Below are 18,327 nucleotides of genomic sequence, written 5' to 3'. Positions count from 1 at the left end.
GAGCATGCAGTCCATTTACATTTAATGCTGTATTGCTGTTTACTTTCGGTTCGTCTCCTCTGTTCTTCCTTTCTTGTCTTGTTTGCATTGATGAAGTAGTAAAAATATTCTACATTATCTCTTTTATTGGCATTTTAGCTATGCCTTTTTGTATTTTTCTCCCAGTTGTTGCTCTGAAGATGATAATATGCATCCTTAGCTCATCACCATCTGTTTCGAGGGAAACCCCTGGTTTTCACATGTTCCACTTTTGCATGTTACACACGACACTTAATTCAGACTTGGCTACCTTAGACAATGAACGTTTCCAGCTAGAGCAGAGGGATGCGACCAGGTGGGCCTCTCCCTCAGCCAAGCAGTGATTTGGTCAAATTTTTCCTGTTCATCTATTTTGCCCTTACTCTGTAAAGTGAACAGAAAACAGCATGGTATTCACAAGCTTAATTCAGTTAAGACCCAGGAAGAAATGTTTAGGTGAATAGTAAGCAGGGATTCCAGCCTGAATCTTATACCCTATCGCAAAGGGAAGAGAACAAAGGACAGAGGATGTGTGGAGAGCTGGTGCCAGATTGCTGAAGAGGTGCTTCTTTACAAGTGTGATGGAAACAGAGTCAACCCCCCTCCCAAACACAAGGGTCTCTCCTTTGATGTCCTCTCGCCCACTGGGTGTCTTTGGGCATGACTTTGGCTCCTCCCTGGGTAGACCAGTGGGCACTGGACACTGTAAAATGGCAGGCTTGCTGTCTAGAGTTGTTCTCAAGGGTCCTCGGACCTATGTGCTGGCCTTGAACCTTGATACTGTCTAGTCCATGGTGCATTTCTGCAAGGTAGCCCTCCTTGGTGCCAGGACGGGCATTCCACCCTGGGGGCTGAAGGGCCACCCTGGAGGAATTCAAGAAGGCCCACTCTCCTCTCTGCAAACATCCTCCTCATTCCTCAAAAGCTGACACCTGCACTCCTACCACCGGAAATCCTGCCATTTCCAGGGTAGTAAAATGAGCCTTCCACATTAAGCACAGAAATCCAGGTTAGCTGACTTCCTCCCCATTGAGGCCCAGAGGGGTTAAGGGACTCTTGAGATAGGGCTGGCAGGTCCTGTAGTGGGAGCCTCCCTTCCTGCCTCCCCCAGCTTGTAGCACCATCCACACAATCTCCCAGGAGCTGGGACATACACCATGGCCTCCATCTTGATTTAGATGGTACATGCACCCACAGGGGTGTCTTTTCTCAATTCTCTTTCAGTCCTGCTCACTGAAGAGAAAGTCTCAGGTGGGTGCTAATACATTTAACACCTCTTGCTTGCCAGTCCTTTCCAACAGGGCAGCTGGCTAGAGACAGGTATGAGAAGGGAGGATGGCAGGAGAGGACAGCTGGGGGTCCGGTGAGGTGGGCAGGGACTCAGGACACATTTCAGGTCCTATTCTACCTGGCTGGGACACCTTGGCCCGTTAACCCTCCCCTGTAAGGAGCTCTCTTCTTCCGGAGCTGGTGCCTGGTCCTAGCCCCTTCCCAGTCCTTCCAAGGCTCAGAAGACACAGAAGAGGCAGAAGAGGCATCATCAAAGGTCTGCTGGCCTCTGAAGGAGGTGGCGTAGGGGAAAAAACAACAAGCCACTGATCACATCTCCAGGTGTTGCTACCCTCACAATAGCAAATCATCCTTTTACAGCTGTAAAGCCTGATACTCAGAGAGGGTGAGTGATTCACTCAGGGTCATACAGCTAAAGCCAGACTGCATGGATGAGGGAGAGGATGCGCCCAGAATCTGCTCTGGAGTGGGATTGTTGGGGGCCAGGGGGTGGGGTGCGGGTGGGCAGGGGGTTGGGTGAACTCAAAGACCCAGAGCAACAGACCAGGCCCCAGGAAGTACCTGCAAGTCAGGATGAGAGGATGAGTTGAGCCAAAGCACCTCGTATCCCCTCCCCTCTCCCTGCCAGCTGGGCAGGGATGGGACCTGCCCCAATGGGAGGGAGCAGGAGGAGGGAGTCTTCCAGGCTATGCCAGGAATGCAGCTGCAGCAGGGCCAGCGGGGGGGGGGGGGGGGGGGGGGGCAGCCTGCTGCCCAAATTGTGGGCGGAAGGGTGCTGCCAGGGTCGGGAGGGCTTCCTCTCTTTCCCTACCCACCCCTCAGGGGCCCCTCCTTCTGGGCAGCACAGGGGCCAGGTGGCAGAGAACTCTGAAGAGTGGCAGCCCCAGCTCAGGAGTGGGAATCTGCTTGTCCCTAGACAAGGGGCAAGGGTCAAACGTGGGGAGGTGGGACAGCTGGTCCACATGAGCAGCTCCTCCCACCACCACAGCTATGAGCTGAGGCAATTGTTTAAAGAAATGTGCATGCAAACCCCAGAGCTAACAGCTCCAGGGCAGCTTTCTGGGCCAGGGAGACAGGGGGATGGGCTTCCAACCGGCAGGGACAAGTGGGGAGGGGAGGGAGCACAAGAATTCCAGCCACTGCTTCTGCGTCCTTGTCCCAGGTCCCTGGGCTCAGTCTTCCAGGTCCATTATTTTTGGAAGCCGGAATTTTGAGAGCCAGGGCCTTTGATGAGCTCATTTGACGGACGAGGAGACTGGGTGGGGTTAGATGCTCAGTTGTACAGGCTGCATCCTCGCGCTCAGCTCTGGAGCCCATGGTCCCAACCACCAGGCCAGGAGGCTTGCTATCAGCTGGCTCGGGACCCCCAAGACAATGAATTCTCTAGCAAGAAGCTGTGAGGGACCCAGCAGGGGTATCTGGTGCAGTGGCCCACGGGGACTCTAGGTGGCTTTCCAAGGGTAGCTGCAGGCCCATCCTGGGCAGCTAACTGGGAGCTCCCAGCTGGATAAGCTCAAGTCCACAGGGGAAGTTCTGGACCATCTGCCTCCTCTGCCTGTGCCCTATGACCCTCCCCACACCTGGAGGAGGTGGCCTCAGGCTCCCAGCTGGGAGGATCCAGGGAGATGAGAGTGGACAGGGAGGAAGGGGCGAAGGGGCTGAGGCCCAGGGAGAGAGGAAGCAGGCACGCCGTGCAGAAAGCCTGCTGACTTCAGTCCTACCCCAGGCCCAGCCTAAGGCTGGTAGTCTTTCACTGGCAGCATCTCTTCTGATCCATAAGTCCTGCCAGATCCTCCCCACAACCCCACACAATACGGGACAAGAATAATTTTCCCCATCTCATTGATGGAGAAATGGACTGGAACGGTCACATGTGGTCAACCGCTGGCCAGCATCTCCTGTCCCCGAGCCTGCCCTGCCCACTGCCCTTGCAGGGATGAAGAGGGCATGGCCCAGCCACCTGCCTGGTGTCTCCCAGAGGGTATTTTTTTTTAGCGGGGTATTTTTTTTTAGCACTGCTGAGATCTTCAGAAGAGAGGCCAGGAGTTCTGGGCAAGTGGATGAGCAGGAAGGAGACTGAGAAGGCTCCAGGCCAGTGAGGACAGCCTTGGGGAGGCGTCTGTGGATTCCTGTCAGCCAGACCCTCCAGACCCCTCATCCTGGGCAGGCCAAGGGGAAAAGGAGGCCTAAGGGGTCCAATGTGACTGGATGGGGGGGCAGAGTCCTGGGAAGAAAGTCAGTACCCATGGCCCTGGGGACCCTTAGAGTAGTCCATGACACAATGGGGGTGTGTATGTGTGTGCATGTTGTGTGTGTATGTACATGTGTGTATGTATGTGTGTGTTTATGCATATGTGTGCATGTGTATGTGCATGTGTCTATGTGTGTCTGCATGTATGTGTGTGTGTGTGTGTGTGTGTGTGTGTGTGTGTAGGGCCAAGGAGGTTGGAGAGCTGCATTTTGCTTGTGACACATCTGGCTGTCTGACTCTGTCTCTTAAAGGTGTCGTCCAGGAACTGAAGAAAGTAGTTCTGCCAGAGTCTGGCTTAGCCTGGAGGCTGGTTTAGCCTGAGGCAGGATGGGGAGAGGATGTGGCTTTGAAGCCACCTCCCTGAGTACCTGCTCAGCCTCCTCCCTTCTGCCTTCTACAACCCCGTCTCTGTCACAGGCCTCAGGGTCTTACTCTTTGGCCTCAGCTGTCAGGGTGGAAGGGTTCTAGGACACATGGAGGGGACAGGGCAGGGGAGGGGGACTCAGCAGTGACCCCTAAGCCAACCTTCAGAGTGGCCTGGGCCTTGGGCAGGAGACTGAAGCTCTTCTTTCTTAGTTAAATCAGGATCATTAAGATTCTTATCACCTTGTGTTGTTGGAAAGATAAAATCAGATCATAGCTAATATCACTGAAGTACTTAGCCTGCAGTGTCTGGTACATGGCAAGAGTTCAATGAAAGAAGAGTTAATTCAGTGCCAACTCTGCTGTCCAAGGGGATCTGGGCAGGGAATTCTGCAAACCCCCAAAATAATACCAGTTCAACTTGGTTCCCAGGAGGCTGGCCCCCCAGGTAGGAAGCCCTGCCAAGGGAGGGCTCTGAAAAGGACATGGTGAAGCAGTGAAAGAGGCAGTGGGACAAATGGGACAGTGGGCAGCTCCGGCCACCCCTAGTGGGACAAGCTCCCCGCTAGCTGAGTTCCAGGACACAGGGAGAGACATGGTGTAGGGCATAGTGTGGGGTGAGGAGCTACAACCTGGTTTTCTGTCCCACAAGGGAGCTTGGCTCCTGTCCAAAGGGTGATCAGAGGAATGATTTAGAGATGGTTCCAGTAAAATCCCATGCAGAATCTAAAAGTCAGGCGACACTGCACCTCTAATCAGGGTGAGACACCCTAGGGTTGCCTCCTGGCCTTTTCTGCTGTCTTTTCAGAACCTTCCACCCTCAGCCCCAGCACCCATCCCAGTTCCTCACTCTTTCCAGCACAGCTGACTCTGTCCCCCAGCTAGTAGGGCCAGGGAGCCTGGGTCCTGGGAGCCAAGACTCCTTTTCTTAGCAGCACCTAGAGGGGCTCCCCTTGAGTGCAGAACACAGAGGGTTAACTCTGGCAAGTCTACCCCAGGCCTGGGGACCACTCCAGGCCTGGGGACCACCGGCTAAGACAAAGCTGCTGTTCTCTTGGCCTCTCTCCACACTCCTCAAGGTCCAGACCCTGGCCTGGGTCAGAAACAGATGGAGGCTCTCTCAGCCTCTCCTTTCCCTTGAAGGGGCTGGGATTGACCACGTGGTAGATGAAGAAAAAAGAAAAGCAAAAAGCAAGGAAAGCACTGTTCCCTCTCCCTGGGAGGCCCAGCTCCTCCTGCTGAGTTTTCCCAGGGCCTGGGGGAGGCATGAAGCTGACCCTTCCCCCACCAACCATGGCCGCCAGTGGGGTGCCACACCCTTTCTTGGGCCAGCCCTTGCTCCCCCTCTCAGCCCAGGGACACAAGAAGAGGGAGACTAAGGAGAGAGAAAATGCGTTTGAAAGAGGATGAAAGTCAGGTGGGAGCTGGCTATGCTGGTGGGGAGGGAGTGACGTGGGCCCTCTTCCCCTTGGGTTGGGGCACAGGGGAGGGCAGAACAGGCCTGGGAGGGGAACTTGATCCCCCTGCCTCATGCAGTAACAGGGCTGGGGTCACCTTTGAACCTGCAGCCCAGGGAGACTGAGAGGACCCTTACCCAGAGCAGGGCTGGCGATCCTGGATCTGCAGGTCCCCAGCCCCTTAGATGACAGCCTCTCCCTTCCAGGACATTTTTTTCTTGCCACCCACCCCAGCCCTAGTCAGCTCTCTTCAGAGTATTTTCTTTCCAACCTTCAACCCCTCAGCCAAGCCCATAGATATTGGCCCCAAGGACTCCTCTTTATGGTTCCATCCAGTGCCATCCACTGGCTGCAGAGCCTGGTGGATGCAGGTCACTGCAGCTCACTCTCTCGTCCTGCCCTCACCCCCTCACCCACCTCGTCTCCCATCACAGCTCCTCCTTTTTCAAGCCAAGGTCCTGACTCCACCAGCTTCCAAGGTCCTTGTCCCATTCAAGGCAGGTGTCTCCCTCTCCATCCTGCCCACGTGAGAACATGCCCAAGTCCCCAAAGCTTCCAGAGTAAGTGGTCATTCGCACTAAGATCCTCAACCTCTACCTGGTCTGGGCAATCAGCAACTGTGGACAAGTCCAGCATCAAGGTCAAGACACCAGGTCCGGTGGGCCTCTGGGGACATACTGCGTGGCCCAGGCAAGCCTTTCCCCTCAATGGCCTTCAATTTCCCTTTCTGTCAAAGGCCTCCCTGAAGGGGATGGGGCACAGAACAGCTTGTCCTGGCCTCTCTAGTAGAGCACCCAAAGGTGTCTCTGCCCTGGGCTGATGGGCATTCCCAGAGGCAGTGGCGATTTCCACATGACAGATGCCATCTCTGAGTTCCTGGGGTCAGGGCCTCAGGAGTCCTGGCCGAAGGGGCTCAGCAAATAATCCGGGGGCCACCTCTGGCTATTTGTGGTCCTTGGGCGTGCTTCTCACATCTCCCCATGTTGCAATAACTGTTTAGGGGAAGGTCTATCCTCCCCACCAGGTTGTAAGCTCCCTGGGAGCAGGGGACTGTCCTGTTGTTCTCTTGTTCCCAGTGTCCAGCACAGGTAGGGGACATTTATGTATGTGCACACTTGTGTCTCTTCCAGGAGGAAATAGCAACAGGACATTAGGACAGTCCATGACTCAGGCTGGAGGGAAATGACACCCAGGTCTGCTTCGCTCCAGGGCCTCCAGGCAATGCTGCCCCACCCCCTCACCCCCACCCCCGTCAGCTCCACTTCCACCTATGACCACCCAGTTCCTCCAGGACTCCCCTAATCCTAGTGGGATCTGCCTAGTCACAGCAAGACATGGCCTCTGAGCCAGACAGGTTTGTCATCGGGCTCTGCAGATGGCTCCAGCCCTGTCCCCGCCAGCCTCAGCAGGCTCTACCCCGGTGACTCCTGCAAGTGGTCCCTAGTACCTGGGGTGGCTCTGCCTTGTGCACTGGTCAAGCTGGCATGCCTGGACCTCCTGACCCTGTCATTGTAACCTTCTCAGCATCAAGGGTCCTTGCAGGAGACCTTCCTCTGGGGTGCTTGGAGTCTGGCTCTGCACAGGTCTCGTGTGTTATTTTCCTGGACTCTACAAGCCTGGCCCAGGTTTGCTGCCTCAGCTCATGCTGGTGAGCTGTGGGCACCTGTTTCTGGTCCTCATTTTCCCTGGGCAAACATCACAAATAACCACACCCTTTGGCTCCACACACCCACTCCTCGGCCCCCAGAACACCTGACCATCATCCACTCAGTCCTGTGCTAGCTACCTTGTCCCAGTCCACCACTTTGAGCTTCGGCCCCATCGCGGGGTCTGTCTTCTGAGTGTTTGCAGAGTCCGAAGCCCCATTCTCCATGGAACCCTGGAGAGAGAAAACATGAGGGGGTTACCTACAGTGGGTGAGGGAAGGGAGCCCCGAGTCGCCACACAATGAGGCAGCCAGGAGTGATGGGAGCCCTATGGTGGGGCAGGATGGGTGGAAATCCAGGGCACCTGAAAACAGGGAGATGCTGGTGTGGATAGTCTTGCTCTCTGCACTTTTCTTCTCCTCTAAAAAAATAATTATCTGTAAAGACAAGGGGCAGAAAGATCTGGGGGAACACAGAAGCTGGTAGAGAGACCGCAGGGAAATGAGAGCAGTTAGTGGGAATGCTGTGGGCCAGGAGAGCCCTCTGTGCCCTGGCAGGTGTCAGACAAAGAGAATCACGGGGTGGCACCCAGGGCACCTGGCGGGCTTACCCCACCACACCCGATGACTACATCAGCCACCACCCTCCCTGGTAGTTCTACAGAGCTCGTGGGCCACAGGCTGGGGAAGCTGGGTGCACGTGCCCATAAAAAAGAAAGGCAGCAGAGCGTGAGGGGTCATCCCTCCAGGAACTCCCCAGTGTGGGTCAGCAGCCCCACGTGGGGCAGGACCGGCAGAGGAGAGCAGAAACGGGCTCAAGGTCAAATAGGAGTAGAAAAGAGGCAAAGGCAGAAGGAAATGAAATGTACTGGGGAAATCACACGGCCCCTGCTGGTCCCGACGTCACGCGGGGTGAGGCCGGAGAGGGCAGGGGCACGTAGGCAAAAGGCATACTTCCCTCCAGGAAGGGTGGGGAGAGAACTTACCAATGGGGGGGGTCTATCCTCTGAGTCCCTGTGACTAAAGAAAGCCGTGGTGCTGGTGGCCCTGGAGGAGGGGCCCTCAGCACTGGGCAGGATACTGGCAAGAACCTGAGGAGACTGAGCAGCCAGTTAGGGTTTCTCTTGTCACAATTCTTATATTTTTGCTTCCAGACAAACCAAGAGAACCTGATGGTGACAGTGACACTGGTGCTTTCTGGGGAAACCCATATGTATGTAACCCAAGTAAAAGTGGACTCTCATGGTTTTGTCTTGGTCTGGGTATCTCAGTATATTTGGTCTGTGCCGGCAAGCTGATACCTGAATTCTTTTAAAAGACACCCTTGATGATCTCTTGAGGACACATAAGAGTGGATTTTATAAGGTTCATACAGTGAAACTCCCTAAGTATCCAACATAAACGTCATATAATAATCTTGCCCCTTCTAATTCCGTTCTACCTTCAAAATACCCCAGAGTGGCTCCAATTACCCAACTTTTATTTTCCCTCCCACCTGGACAGTCCTTTTCTCCTGGTCACCCTAAGTCCTTTCTGAAGCAGGGTGATTTAATCTTTCTCTGCACCCCCACACCCACTCACTCACTGCAACTCCATCTGTTGTCTCTACAAAATGAAAGGCTTGTCTTGGGGTCCACCCATCCCAAGCAGGGAAAGGGTTAGCACTCGTACTATCATGTGATGTTTCTGTCTGTGTTACACTTTTCAGACATGCCGAGTAATAGACAGAGATCTGTTCTGGGCACATCCACCTACACAACCACTGGATGCAGAAGAAAGGGTCATTGCTTCTCAGCACTGGGCGTAGAGCACTCAACTACCCAGCTCGTGCTTCTGCTCACTCAAGGCTGGGCTGTTTTCTGAGAGCTTGAGACCTTGGGAAAGTCTCTCTTCTGCTCAGTGTCCAGGGACCACTCCTGGCTCTTCTCCTCTAGGACTAGGCGGGCTCTTTCTTTTTCTCCTGGCAGCTTATACATACATAAGGACAGACCGTACCCCCCAACCCCCGGCATCTACTTTTCCCCAAGACCCTCTTAGGACACAACAGGCTCAGGCTCTCTAAGCATAATGGTTGGTCCCTGCTCCCCTTCTAAGGTGGGTGTGATGGGACCAGGGCAGAATCCAGCAGGGCTCCTGCCTGCCCCCCATGGAACATCATATTTCAGGTCACGGGCACTAAGCTCCATTGGCGCTTTGGCTGCCACCTTATGTGGCATTCATTTAGCTTTTGACTACCTGAAGCCTTTTCATGGAGTACTGCTGCCAGCATGGTGTGGAAAGCTGGTGTTGCCCAGGAGGTGATTTAGACCTGAAGACCCGTTTGTTCACTGTGATGAAGACTGGGACACCCGGAGTGTTGGTGAATGGAAGGCCGGAAGGCAGTGGAAAACGGAGAAACCCTAAGAAGTGGGATCATTAGGGGAGTCTGTAGGGACAAGAAGCCCTGGCTTTATATCAGCCTCCTCTCAGGGGTGGTCTCAGTGAAGTATCACTACAGTCTCCCTCCTCTTCCCTCAATTCTTCTCTCCTATAAGGATCTCATCCACACCCACTGCTGTCATCCACTCATCCACTGACATACACATCTGAACATCTGCAATGTGCCAAACACACATCAACTTGGAAGACTTTCCAACTCTAACACTGGCCCAGCTCTTTGCACCAGGACAATGTTTCCACTGCCCACATCAAACCTGACCTTCTGACACCACAATCCTAAAAGTGAACGTATTGTCACCCTCTGCAGATGGGCTTATCCTTAACTTCCTGTGGTTATGTCTTTCCCCTGTATTTCCAAACTCTTCTCCTGTGTGCCCTTGAATTAACCCTAACTCTTCTCTCCAGCCAGTAGGGATAACTTGCCATTTCTTAAATATGCCTTGCATTTTTCTTCTCAAATGCTATCCTAGGATGATGACAGTGGTTAATAAATGCTTACTATGTGCCCAGCCTTTTCCTCTTCATAACAACTGTATGAAGGAGGCATGACTGTTCTTCCCACTTGCCAGATGTGGAGACCCAGGCATGAAGCAGCCCCACAGCTAACAAGGGGTGGAGCCAGCAGCTGGGCTCCGGAATATTCTCTAGACCACCATGCACTTCTTCCCTACCCATTCTAGCCAGGAATGGTCTTTTCATTTTCCGACTTAAAAAAAAAAATCACATTTTCCCTGTGTCCCACTGCCTCAGTTGGTATTTATAATTTCCTGCCTCTTGTTGGGTTTTTGCATGTTTGGGCCATAATTTTGTCCAATGGTGTTACAGATCCCAACAGTGCAGGAAACTACTGTTTCGTCTCTTTGGGGTACCCAGGATGGACTCTGGGTTAGCTGCTCCACTCATATTTCTTGAGTGGACCATCTTTCATTGTTGGGTCTTTGCAATGCAGCCAGGATCCCCGAGGCTCCTGCCATGAGGTGGGCTTCTCTGCTCGTGGGGGCAGGGAGGGTGGAGCTGAAACTCTGTGTGCTCATGCTCCTTGGAAATGAAAACCAAATAGGGTGAGCACATCTGCTTAGAAGAGAGAGGTGGCCCAGGACACTGAACATACCATCTTAGAATGCCACCCTGGGCTGAGTGGGACAGTAACTAGATACAAGGGTCAAAATTCCAACAATCTGGGCCATATATTCTCCATGCTCTTTGGCCGAGTCCACAGGATAGGTATGAGCAGAACTAAGAGTACATTAGACTGATAACAAACTACCAGCATCATATTTTGCCCCCAAATTTTTTAAATTACCATCAGCAGCATTTCATAAATGAAAGAAAATTTCAACACCAAAGAGGTAGGAAACACATACTTTTAGAATAAAAGGCAGTTCTTCCCAAGGAAGGGCATTTGGCTACTTTACATTGACATTAAAAAAAAAAAAGATTCCATTTAAAAATACTTATTAAAGCAGAAAAATTACAACCTAAAATGCTACTTTGAGTGCATCAATTGTACACCCTTGTTGCCTTGGTTCATGGTGGTTGGTGTGGGGCTTGAATCTACGTGTGATAGGAAGTAGATCAAATGTTCTCTCTCTTCCATTTCTAAGGGTTTCTTAACAAATTACTAAAAGTCCAGTTTCACAGAGAGATGTTGGCTGAAAATGAAAACAGAACTTCTAAGGATTTTTTTTTTCAGTTGTTGTTCAGCTGGAAATATTCTGAGTGAAATGAGGGACGTGGAAGATCCCCATGGCTCTGTGCCTCTCTCCTAGGAGCCTGGAGGAAGGGGAGAGGCTTCTGCCCACCGCACGGCCCACCAGCCTTTAGCCCCAGCCCGGGGCAGGCAGGGATTCTCCCAAGATGCTTCCTTGAATCTTGCACTGGCACCTGTCTGAGGGCTGGCATGGGTCGCACTGCCATGGAGGAGGAGGAAAAAAGAGGCGGGAGGGACAGGAGTAGGCATGGTTTCCTCCTGTCCTCCTGCCTCTTTCTGTCACCCTGGGTAATCACAACCTGAGGGTCCTGGAGCCACCAGGCAGTAATGTCGTATGTGATATGCTTTTGGCAAATAAATCCTAGACTAACCCTAAAAGCAAGGCGCTTTCTGGGTAGCCTCATCGGAACCACACCCATCCCTGGCAGAAGCCCAGGTTTATTAATCATCACACGATAGTACACACCTCCAACATAAGAGATTTCAGGGAGAACCACAACAAGCAACACAGGGGCGCCACCAGCAGCAGAAATACCCTCTGGTACAAGGAAGTACGTCTTTCATTGACTCTTTTTCCTCTAGTCGAGTTGTGAGCTTTCCAAAGGTCTAAAAACCTTCTCCACACACAGACAAGACAAAGCCCCTCCTGTAGAAGGTCTCCCATTCCCACTTGGGGGCTGCTTCCATTTGAACCAGGTGTTGCAGGAACTGAGCCCTGCTGGGAGCCGCTGTACCACACACACCGATCTGGGCCAGGTTTTCCAGACTTCCAGGCCCTAGTGTTTATTTTATAGTTGAGCCAGGCTCACCCTTGAATTCCACAGGCAAACAGCAATCATGAATCAGAAGTGTGTAAAGGTCATTCCTAGGGACTAGGGTACAACTCAAACTTTAAAAGACTTTTAAAAAAAAGCTTCTTGGAAACTTCCACAATGCATTATTTAAAAGACTCTCCTGATTCTGGAAGCAAGCCAAAGGGAGTTTTCAGAACCAAAAAGCACCAGAAAGTGAAGAATGCGCATGCTGTTTCCCAGAATTTGAAAATTGTTCTGGGTCCTGCCTGCAGGTTGCATAAGCTGCAGTGTCTGGGGAAGGGAAGTGAGTAATTCTGGACTCAGACTCACAGTGGTTTTCACAAGGATGATCAGCCCTAGTGTTGGTGGATGTGGCTTGATAAGGGGTGTTCAACCCACCTGTGTCAGAGGATAGCTTTCTTAGGAGGTCTACCCAAGGGACACAAGACTGTCCAGGGGTAACCCACCCTTCCTCCTGCCCCTCCTGACCTCTTCACCCTGGGAAGGTGGGCAGGAGGCCTGGTCAGGAGCACTTTTACAGTTCAGCCCGAGGCTATTTGGGAGGAGCTGCTGAATCTAGCAAAGTAGCTCAGGCTGAAGCATCTTGCTTTCTTCATGCATTTCCCAGTGATAGGCTCCCAAGCTAGTGTGCAGTGCAAGCTCCTTAAGGGTAGAGACCCTGCCGCCTTGCTCCCTGCTGGTCCGCAACAGCTGGCACAGGTTCAATGCTCCACGGCGAGCTGAGTGATGTGTTAATGAGGAGACACTGGCCTGTTTAGGCTCTGGGAGCCCAGGCCTGGAGAGGCCCCCAAAGTGAATGCAGGGTAGGCAGGAAGAGAGTGGCCCGGTGCCTTTCGACGCCCGTGTCCACTTGGGGTGGGGAGGACAAGATGCTCTACCGAGGGGACCGGGTGGCAGGCACTGTCCACCCTGAGCTGGGAACCACTGGACATGGTGGGTAATATGGCAGAGGGAGTGAGGAGGGCATTTGGATCTCCATAGATCCTCTTAGCCCCAGTCCTAGGCTGCAGGGAAAGAAGCCAGTGAGAGGGCAGTGCCACCCTATTTTCTCCCAACACAGTGCCAGTTCCTGGCTGGTCATGAGACATGATTTGCTTTCAGGTCAGCCCAATCCACAGCTCTTCCCTCATGGAGACGGCCCTCCTGATAGCACCACCCCTTCTCCTGGGCCCTTCCTCCACCTGCCTCTCTCACACTGAGCTCAGCACCCTCGGACCCAAACTCACAGAGGACTTGGGAGTTGCCCCCTGCCAGCTCCCTGAGGTTCCAGCCAGGCCCCCCAAACACCTGTCTCTCAGGGGGGCAGCCCTCAGGGGGAAGAATCCAGGGTTAGCCATTGATTCTAGACCTGTCAGCTCTAAAGGAAGAGACACAGTTCTAGACTAGGCTCCCTTATTAACTTGCTTTGTGACCTGAGGATCTTCCTCTTGGAACAAGAAGTCACTCTTCTCTGGCAGAGGCACCCTGAGTTCCTGCTCTGTCTTCAGAGGCTGGGCAGGTGCTATCAGGGACTGAAGCAGGCAGGATATGATTCATATTACAAACCCATTGTGTTTGCAGACAAAACACGTAGGACTATTCTTCACTTCTACAAGGAAAAATGCTGACTCTCATCTTCCTTAAAACATGAGGCATCAATAAACAAAACCTTGAGGTACCCTTTTGCTAGAGATGGTGGTACAGTGAAAAAAAAAAAAAGCAACACATGCAGTGATCGATGGTCAATGTCACATGGTCTTGATACTGGTGTGGCCTTAGGGAATAGAGCAGATGGCAGTCAATGGGAGGGCTTAGGCCCTGTTAAAAGGAGGCAGCCTTGACTTAAGTCCAGGTCATGTGAGGATGGGGCCCAGTGTTGTAAGAACTTCTGATTTCTAAGAAAAACTGGAAAACTAGATGTCTCTGTGAAATCTCTAGATTTTAAATTTTGACTTGCATTTAAAACCATGTGGGCCAAACCAATCTGTCTGAATACAAACACAGCCCTTGGTCTGCCAGTTGGAAATCCCTGGGTGAGCTCCAGTCCTCTAGCCCCCAGGACAACCTCAGAGAAGGCCAGACATGGCAGGCCAGAGCAAGGGCTTTGTTTTCCCCTTTAATTCCTACAACAGGGAACCCCAAGGGAGCATTCACAATGGGGAGGACTGCGGGGTCAGCTGTACTAAGGCCCCGAGGGGGTTGGTGAAAGGCTGGCACCAGGGAGACCAGAGCCCCAGCAAGGCTCAGTGAAGGGCAACCCAAGCCTCTTCCTCCCTCCAGTTCCAAGAGGACTGGCTTTAAGAGGAAGCAGAGGGTCAGGAGGCAGAACTGGGTGGTGCATGCTGATTTTCACTGGCTCTCTTCCTCCTTGTAGTGTTTGGAAAGGAGACAAATCCATGAGGGTGAAGGAATCACAGTGGAGACCTAGCCATGCTCCAAAGATGTTCCCTCAGGGGTCTCCATGCCCAGGGTAGAGGCCGGCTGAGGGTTGAATCATGCCCACTCTGCCCCCAAACTCCTATGTTGAAGTCCTAGCCCCTAGTACCCCAGAATGTGACCTTATTTGGAAATAAGATCATTGAAGATGTAATTAGTGAAGATGAAGTGACTAGGGTGGGGCCTAATCCAAGATGACTGGTGTCCCTATAAAATGGTGAGATTTGAAGACAGACACACACAGCAGAACACCATGTTAAGATGAAGGCAGTGATCAGGATGAAGCATCTATAAGCCAAAAACCACCAAAGAATGCCAACCAGCCACCGGAAGCCAGGGAGAGGCCTGGAACAGTTTCTGCCTCACAGCCCTCAGCAGGATCCAAGCCGGCCACACCTTGATCTCAAACTTCTGACCTCCAGACTGTGACCCAAAAGATTCTGTTGCCTAAGCCTCCCTGTTTATGGAACTTTGTTAAGGCAGCCCTAGCAAACGAATCCAGGCCTGAACCAGTTTCCCCTAGGTTCACATCGGGGCCACAGAAGGAGAAGGAATTCAGCCAGGAAAGAGAGCAAACCGTGGAGGCACCCAAGGAGGTGCAGAGGCAAGATCTTTCTCCCATCTTACACTGAGGAGGCAGCAGAAATCAGGGTCTTGGAATCAACACAGCCTTCCTGCCAGGCCCCCAGTGGCAGCCCACACAGCTCTGGCCTGGGAGGGCATCCGAGTGCCTCCTCCTCAGCCCACTCCCCCTGTCTAGCAGCCTTGGGTGGCCTTGTTCCCCTCTTCAGGACCTGAGAAGTCACTCCCCAGCTTTCCCCACATGGAAGTGCTATGTGGGAGAGGCAGGCTGAACTCTGGGTTGGGGTGGGGGGGTTGGAGTTCCGAGAGACTACAGCCCTCTTTAGTGCAAACGTTGGCCTAGTTGGCAATCCTCACCCCCAACCCAGCCACGTGGCTCCCGGGACAGCTGAGCCCCACCTCCACGGCGAGTGCCATTACCACCCGCGCATGCGCCCGTCATCTCACTGGTATCAACACAACTATCGCGAGGACGTGTCCACACACGTGAGGGAAACCGAGGCACAGAGGGGCCGAGTCACTAATTCAAGGACTCTCAAACGGTAGCTGGGAGAGCCAGCCAGGAACCCCCTTCCAGGGCCCTCCCGCCGAGGTTCTTCACGCGCCCTCCTCCGCCCCCCTGGGAGGACTCCCCTGGATGCTCCAAACCCCTGCCGTGAGCCCCCAGCCCCCCCAGTGCCCCAGACCCCGTCGTCTCCGGAGAGGGTTTGCTTGGCGGGCGCATGAGGGGGAGAGAAAAGACAAGAACAACAGAAAGCCTGCACTCTGCACGGCAAACAAACAAGCCGACTACAGAGGCGGTGAAAGGAGGCAGTGTGCTGAGGGGCGGGGGCCGCAGGAGGCGAGGGAGCCAGCATAAAGGAATGTTGTTCGAGAAAGCCGGGGCTGGGCACCGAGGGATGGACAGATGGCCTTTTATCCCGCAGCCTGGGTTTGGCCTGAAAACCCTTTTTCTGAAATGAGATGGTGCCCTAGGCCCTGCGTCCACCTGCCCCGACCCCATGGAGGCCTAGAGGGAGGTTGTGTCTCAGCAAGCCGGGTGGCACGTGGCCCCAGGCAGGTAGGAAGGGCAGGCCCAGGGAGGAAGAAGACCAGATCTGCACCAAGAATCTTCCTTGGGGAGAAACCTGGGTTACTAAGCCCACCCCTGGGATCCCAGGAGCAGTCTCCCCGAAGCTGGCTGTTTTCAGGAGCAGAAACTTTGGGATAAATGAAGGCAGCAGGACCCACTCACTTCCATCTCTAATAAAGTGCTGTCTGATAAGGTCCAGATCAGAAGCCAGACCCAGCCAGGCCACGGGGCCTATCCGTAAAACATTTAAAATAAACCCTTTATGTGCAGAAAAACCAAGCCAAAACAAAAAACCGTATCTGGCAAGTGACAAGCCACAGGACCCCCAAAGCACACCCACTTCTCGCCCACGCACAGTCCTGCAAGGCAATGAGCTCTGCCAGCCACTCTCCCTGTATTCATGGTAGGAAGGAAAACAGAAAGTGAGTCGGAATAAGAAACTCGGACCTGAGGTGTGGCCAACACCTCCTGCTCAGGCGATGTAGGAATGTGGACAACACAGTCCCAGCCTCCAGGGTCCATTACATGGGTTTGCTGTGGATCTGGAATTGCTGCTGCTCCTGAAATGATCTCCCCTGGATGACATCAGCAACAACCTTGTTACCAGAAACAGAAGCCAGTGTAGGTGGGCATTCCAAGACATCAGAAAAGGGGCCCACTCAGAACTGGCCATAGTGCCCCTGCAAGTTTTCAGGCTACTGACTTGATTCTCGACCAGATCCAGCCGTGGACCACCTGCATCCAGGCAGATCTTTTCCTCTTCAGCCTCTAAGCTCAGATGAGGGCACCATTTCCCAGAAGTCACCAAGAGTCAAGGGGACACATGGTATTTTCCGATGAAAGCCAAACTCGGGGATTTGGAACAGCCCAAGGGGAAATCTCCAGCCAGGCACCTCGGGCTTGACCTGGGCTTGGTCAGGGTGGACCAGGGGAGTTCTCTGAGGCTCACCTCCTCAGTCCTGCCTTACCAGATCCCACCTCTCCCTGCAGTGGTAGCCTGGGCAGGACCAGAATTTCAACTCTAAGGAGCGCATCAGCAGCCTGCAGGAAATGAGCTCCTCAACATTTATCCTTTTGTAGATTTGATGGGACATTTCCAGACTGTCTCTCAAGTCTTAGACCTCAAGGCACCTCAGGAAGGCTTACAGAATGTGCTATCCACAAGGAAGATACACCATCTCCTCACTGACCCAGCTTCTATAATAATACAAATTTCAGATGTAACATTCCAGTCTATAAGGATTATCCTCAAAATACTGTATTTTGCTGGGGTTTTATTAAAAAGGTGAGACAAGACCACCGATTTACAAATAATCTCATATTTCACTATTCCAGAAACAAAGATTCCTAAATTTGCCTTTTGTAATCTAATAATTTGAGAAAGAAAAATATTGTTGTCCTCCTTTGTTTACAAGGTGGAGAATGATTGTACTGCCAAAAACAATAAGTCACTCAACTGTTTTGTAAGCTAAACAGTAACAACAACAAAAACCAGCCTGCCTTATACCTATGACTTCTTTTTACTGATTCAGCAATTTCCCTTCTCCTTGCCCAGACATGGAATCTTCTCCCATTTATATATGAGGATGTTGATGTCCAGAGAGATTGACATGGTTAGTTCAAAAACACAAGGCTGTTGAGCTCTAAACCTGTCTTCTTTTCTACTCTCTTTGACCTGACAACTTCCAAATCCACTACACATTTCTTAAACTGGCCAAGTTTACACAGGGAGCTCTAGAACTGGTGTCTCCTCAGGAGTTACAGCCTATACTTCATGTTTTACACTCATTAAACACCATGTTTATACTCATCACTGTAATGGTGCTCAGCCCCAGGGGATGACATTCTTGAATAGCCCCAGCCCCAGGGCAACTTATCCTTCTGGATGGTCAGTGCCTCTCTGAGAAGGCCACATGTCAGGGACATCATTGAATACATGATCTCCTGTGATCCAGCACAGAGGGTAAGAAGGAGCCATTTGTGAATGATGCAGGGACATCAGCTTCCTGGACCAGAATCACCAGATTAGGATGCCGCTATGCTAGACAGTAATGCCTCATGACTCTGGGCCATAGCTCTAGACCAACACTGCTCAATAGAAATTTCTGCAATGACAGAAATGTTCTATATCTGTGCTACCCCATATAGAAGCCACTAGCCACATATGTCTACTGAGCACTTGAAATGTAGCTAGTGTGACTGACGAACTAAATTTTTATTTAATTTAATTTAAGATTAAATAGCCACATGTGCCTCATGGCTACCATAT

At 52.4% G+C, this 18,327-nt stretch overlaps 1 protein-coding gene across 1 annotated transcript in view; it reads right to left on the bottom strand.

The window, feature by feature from the left end:
* FA2H (fatty acid 2-hydroxylase) overlaps positions 1-18,327 on the bottom strand; it is a 47,567-nt gene that overhangs the window by 15,193 nt on the left and 14,047 nt on the right. Inside the window, exon 2 of the mRNA XM_010967159.3 lies at positions 7,166-7,258. Within this exon, the coding sequence (XP_010965461.2) occupies positions 7,166-7,258 (93 nt within the window). The remainder of the gene's footprint in view (positions 1-7,165; positions 7,259-18,327) is intronic.

Source organism: Camelus bactrianus, chromosome 9 (genome assembly GCF_048773025.1).
Source record: "Camelus bactrianus isolate YW-2024 breed Bactrian camel chromosome 9, ASM4877302v1, whole genome shotgun sequence".
In the NCBI taxonomy this organism is placed as follows: domain Eukaryota; kingdom Metazoa; phylum Chordata; class Mammalia; order Artiodactyla; family Camelidae; genus Camelus; species Camelus bactrianus.
This window is presented reverse-complemented; position numbering and strand designations above follow the sequence as displayed.